The following is a 6,000-nucleotide window of genomic DNA, read 5'->3' on the forward strand; positions in this document are numbered from 1 at the left end:
ATACGTCTCGAGTCTTTGTTGGTGGGATCAAACCGAGTTGCCCACCTTGATTACATGGACCCGAGTCCAAGTTCCCATCTCTGAATATATATATATATTTAAATTGAATTAAAATTTGTTATTGCTTTATTTTGTAATGTATTAGATCAACAATGACATTTGATATCCCCACTGTGATTTGTGAATATTCAAAACTCGTGCTAGATATGTAGATAGGTACAAATAGGAAATTGTAACTTTATAGCTTCGTATTTGAAAATACACTCACTCTACGTAATATAGATATATCTACCATAAAATAATACCCGTAAATAACCCTAGGGGCCCTAGTTGTAATGAAATCATCACTTAGCCTATTTGTTATTATCGCTTTTGTTGTTGCCTAGCGATAAGGAAATCAATCACAAGGAGAATAACAGGGAGTAAATATCCTTGAGGGATCCGCTCTATTTTGTCTTATTTTTGTGGTTTGATGTGTTTATTAAGTCATCACATATTATTGTTATTGTTGTTATAGCATTTGATGTATCACGCAACCTTCCCTCTTTTTAAAGAAGAAAAATATCCCACAATTAAATCTGAGTTATTGCTCAATAACTTAATCTTTAACTCGAAACGTATTCCAAACTGTACTTAAATAGTACACGTTGTTACTTTTATTGTATCACATAACCTTTTATACAAATAGACACAGAAAAAAAGGCTCAAAACCCTTTGGTAGTTTGAAGAGTTTTGGAGAGTGCAGCTTAACAAGAGCTATATTATTTAACCAATCAACGTTCAGAACACTAATTAATAGAAAAGAAGAAGAAACAGTATCCGAGACAATCCGCACTAAAGCAAGCTAGAATGAGTTCCCCCACAATCTGAGTTTGGATTAAATTTCAAATGTATTATAATTTTATTCATAAAAATATTCTGATTAATCCCTTCTGCAAATAACATTTATAGTGTAATATCGGCTCCACAATAAGTATCATGAGTCAAGTGAATATTTTAAACGAAAGTAAACATTATTGGGTATTTCCACTCAATTTAAATGTATTATAAAGCTTAACATGTTTATGAAATATGAGGCTCTTGAAATAAATCAATTTTGAACTTTACATTTTTTTGCTATTTATTCCAGATTTTTTTTGTGTTGACGTAGAAATTGCGTCTAATAGTTATAATAATATATCTCGTCTCTTTAAAAAAAGCCACAAAAATATCCAATTTGTTTGATGAATAATAATACGATTGAACTTGAATATTTATATAGGTATACTACATAGTGTCCTCCTCAGGCATGGATTTCTTCTACAAATAAGACTCCGTAGAAATCATCTCCTCTTCCCCATAATTATAGGTTATTCCTCTCTTTTAGGTATCTCCACCTCTAGTTATTTGTTTCTCTTTCAACATGATCAATTTTAAAATAGGAACGTAATATAACTCAATCATGAAGTTTAATTTATCCATATAGGTAAGACCGAGACAGTTATTGTTTATGGCTCATTTACTCCGAGTTGGGTTGGCTTAGGTCAAGCAAATTAGTACACATTATACCTACACATATTTGCTATTGTTTCAATTCATTTAATAGTTATATTGCTCAATAGATTCACCACGAATTCTATTTGAGTGAGCCTTTTTGTAATGTCCTCATAGCGGGGGAAGATTGCCACAGTCAAAAATATCAAATTTGAGTTAGAATTTTTGTAAGAAATGACTAAATAATATTTTTCCGTTAATAAATAATTAGATTATTATTTCAATTTTTATTGTAGTTTAAGTTACGATAATATTTATATTATTAGGAAAACCCAGCAATCTTTTTAGGACCTTGCTCCGGCTAAAAACATACTTGATGTGATATCTTCTATATTAAAAAAGCAAAGTTTGTCTGTATAAAATCTTTAAATATCTGAATATAGGAAAATCCTATAGTCATATTTGATCTAAGAAATAACAATGTCATCGTATTAATGAAATATTGCATATAGCAGCATCCAACGTGTGTACATTTATGTTCAGATTTGAATAAAATATAAACGCTGGTATATAAAAATGAATTTTATTTGTTTTTGTTAGTGAGCGCTCTAAAGACTAAAGTACTCATCAGTCATCCCATCATATCAAATAGTTTTCTCAAACTCTTTTTATTCTTTTCTCATTCTTGAGGACAGAACAAATGAATCAATGCAAGGTCAGACCATCATGTAATTAGGCTTGCTGGAATTTTCAATTTGATGTACCGTACCAAACTGTTGAGCAAGACAACCAGATTTTGACTACTCTTGGAAATAGGTATACTCTATGACGTCATTATTAAATAGGGTGGTGGAAGTCAAACATCAGCCGGAAAAGCATTTGTTGCAACTCCCCCCGGCTTTGTGCTGAGCCTTAGAATATCTGACATTTCTCCCCACTGACTGAGTTTTGAAATTGACTAAAATTATATCAACTCCTTATTATAAGAAACATAATATTCTTCAAAAAAAACCAAAAAAAAAACTAGTCAAATAGTTTTGATCCAATATCTCAAAGAAAAGTTCACATAAATTATTGATTTTTTTTTTTTTAATAATATTATATTATACAATTATGAAGTAAATATTATGACTGATGCTTCTTTGATGTTTGAGAATATACCTAAGAGACTGATGCAATTCTCCTCGGTCTTCCCTACTTCTGTTTTAAATACACTAAAAAGTTATTTAAATGTTTCACCATAGAAATTTAAATCGTTTTATGGGAAATTGTGGTTTTTTTTCTCTTTCTATTTTAATAATATTTTATGGATACATACATAAAGAGTTTATGACAGAATCATTAAGTATTTACTCTACTAAACCTCTAGTACCAAAGGTCTTTTAATCTCTTGACCTTCTTCCTAGTTCAAAAAACATAGTTAATTGCTTTATCTCTTATTTTAATGATAATTATTTGATGAACATCTGTCGACTGGCAACAATTAGGTAGAGTGGTTGTGTTTTTTTTTTTTGTCTATTTATTTTTCCTTCATTCAATTTAAAGGTCTTTAAAGAATAAAGACTTCTGTTCATAGAGAGAGAGAGAAAAAAATAAAAACAAAAGAAAAAGATAACCTCTTAATTATATGATGATCTTCATACAAAGATGAGTGATTATTATCTTCTCCGGATCTTGGTCATTTGCTACTACAACAACGATGAAGTATTCGTGCTTCGGGGCTTTAGAGATGTGTGAAAATGGCAAATGTAATTCATTTACATAATGAGTGCATGAATGAATGGCTCAGTGATGGTCGCAGAGCCGTAGAGGGGGTTAAACACTCTTAGAACTTGTATTGTGAATATTTGTGAATGACCTTTTTTGAGTAAATACTTATTTTTGAATAAACTTTGTCTATAGAAAATACTTATTTATCGATAACCAATATATTTCAACCATTAAATCCCATTTTTGACGGCTGAAATATCCCCCCTTCCCGTGGTAACGACCTGCCTAGACGATCCAATGTTTTATGAAATTCAATTAAATAGAATCGGGATTTGTATCCAAGTACCTTTTGTAGTTTCTAATTTCCTTACTGCGTTATGTATTTATGTCATTTTCATGGTGATTTCAACGCTTTGACATATTTTTAAAAAAATTTGATTTATACATTTTCTGGTAGCGTAATGCATGCAAATGAATGAATGGGTCAGTTTTGGCCGCAAGGCCATCAATAGAGGTTTTTTTTCTTGGGGGGGGGGGAGGGATTGAAAACTCTTTTGACTCATGTTAAAAAAATGCCATCAACTTTTTCTTATAAACTAAAAAAATTTCCATTATTGAAATAAACTATTTTTTTGACAACAAAACCATTTTAAAGTATCAAATTTTCCAACTGACATCCCATTTTTCCTGCCTTAAATATATCCTTCCGTGCCAACGGCCCTGTCTCAGTAGCTCATTGCTTATCAATAATTGGTTGATTAAATTTATATCACATCCGAACTCCATTTTTGGGCCAGGAAGCGGGAGCAAGGAGGGGAGGGTTAAGTTAAGGGATCAGAATTTCTATTCGTATGCCTTTTTTGTAGTTTCTACTTTTCTTACTAGGTTTTATAAAAAAGTATTTTTCATGGCCATTTCAAACCTTTGACATTTTATTCTCTAATGATAATGTAATGAACGCAAATAAATGAATGACTCAGGCCTTTTCTTTTAAGATGACCTTTTAATAGAAGAAAATTATTTTGAGATTACCAAAACATCAACTATCCAATTTTTCATCCGATCATTCATTTTCTCCGACTAAAATATTCATTTGAGGGTAGGAGGAGACTTTCATACCCTTCACACCCTTCGGACAGCCCTCCCTGGCCAATTAAATTACTATTTTTTAAGCAGGCATCTAAAAAAATCTTCTGGACCCCTTTTGATTCTTAAATGTGTATATTTTACATATTTGATAAGTACTTTCATTGGTGACTTCAACGCCTGGACATATTATTAATTGTTTTTTGTTTTTTTAATTTGTTGCTGGGAAGTTACCTGATGTGGCCTTTTATTTGTGTGGGGATTAATAGAGGGCCCTTTGGGGCCCTTTTATTTCTTAATTGTGTATGTATATTGTACATATTTAATAAGTAATTTTTATAGTGATTTTAACGCCTGAATATGTTTTTAATTAGTTTTTACAATTTTTTGTAAGAAAAAAAATTATTTGATGTGGCGTTTGGAGCCATTTGTGCGGGACTTGATAAAGGGCTCTTTGAGGCCATTTTGTATCTGAGTATGTATATTGTACATATCCAATAAAGTATTTTCATGGTGATTTCAACGCCTTGACATATTATTAATTGCTTTTCAAATTTGTTGCAGGGAAAATCTCATATGCGGTATTTGGGTGTCATTAATGGGGATTTAATAGAGGGTCCTGATAGTCCCCTTTTGCTTCTTGTTAAGTACAATATTATACATATTTAATAAATAATTTTCATAGTGATTTCAGCACTTTGACATAGTTGATAGTTTGATTTACAAATTCGTTGCAAAAAAAAAAATCTAACATTGTTTTTTAATTCATTCATCTTAGATTTAATGGAGGACCCTTAGGGCAACTTTTGGTTCTTTGTATGTACAATATTGTACAAATTTATTTTTTAACTTTCATGGTGATTTCAACACTTTGACATATTAATTTAATTTGATTTTCAAAATCGTCGTTATTTGATGTGGTGTTTGGAGCCACTTGTGTTGGATTTAGTCACAGCAGTGTGTATTTTAGGGCCTCTTTTGCTCAAAATATAAGGTGTGTGTAAATTGATTAAAAATGAAGAGGAGTTAAGCTAACTTAAAGAGCAACTCTCCAAACTATCCGGATATTTGTTTTACGGGATATTTAGATATTCAAATTTGGACTGTTGAATGACTGACAATTTAATGGTGGATTTCATAATGGAAAGGGTCTTGACATGAAAAATGTATACTACATAAAGTGAAACCCGGACTGATGAGGTATTCCGGACATGATATTGTTAGAAGGGAATGAATAGGGCTAATACTCTTGCTCTTACCTCATATTGAAGCTTTGATGATGCCTTTGTGTGCCATGAGTATGCTTGGTCGGAGGTAAGGGTGGACCACGAAGCATATTCCAATCCGAACACATTTTATTTATCAAAATTGTTATTATAAATGACCAAAAACTTAAAATATGAAACACGTCATGAAGTCACGAAATACTTCATAAGTATTTCAATGCACTCTCTGCTAAAAGCCTACTAAAGTCCTATAGAACATATGTAGCGAGAAACAAGCAGAAGAGCCTTCCCCGCATGCCTTTTTCTGCGACGGATTATAAAAAAGGTAGAATGGTTTTTGATTGGTGGAGCATCGCACGTAGTGACGGAGAAAAGGAAATTAGGAGGCGAATCAGTAGATTGGTGGATGCGGGGGGAAGGCGCGCATGGGTTAAATTGTAACCATCATAAATAATTATTTATGGCTTATTGTAGTCTGATGTTTTGCAATACTAAAAATAATAAT

At 31.7% G+C, this 6,000-nt stretch overlaps 1 protein-coding gene across 1 annotated transcript in view; it reads right to left on the bottom strand.

Moving 5' to 3' along the window:
- The window catches only part of dysf (neuronal PAS domain protein dysfusion), a 31,642-nt gene extending 25,894 nt beyond the window's left edge, over nucleotides 1-5,748 (bottom strand). Inside the window, exon 1 of the mRNA XM_040720674.2 lies at nucleotides 5,529-5,748. Within this exon, the coding sequence (XP_040576608.1) occupies nucleotides 5,529-5,623 (95 nt within the window). The 5' untranslated portion in view covers nucleotides 5,624-5,748. The remainder of the gene's footprint in view (nucleotides 1-5,528) is intronic.
- Between the last annotated feature and the right edge of the window lie 252 nt (nucleotides 5,749-6,000).

The sequence above is a fragment of the Lepeophtheirus salmonis genome, chromosome 10 (genome assembly GCF_016086655.4).
Source record: "Lepeophtheirus salmonis chromosome 10, UVic_Lsal_1.4, whole genome shotgun sequence".
In the NCBI taxonomy this organism is placed as follows: Eukaryota; Metazoa; Arthropoda; class Copepoda; order Siphonostomatoida; family Caligidae; genus Lepeophtheirus; species Lepeophtheirus salmonis.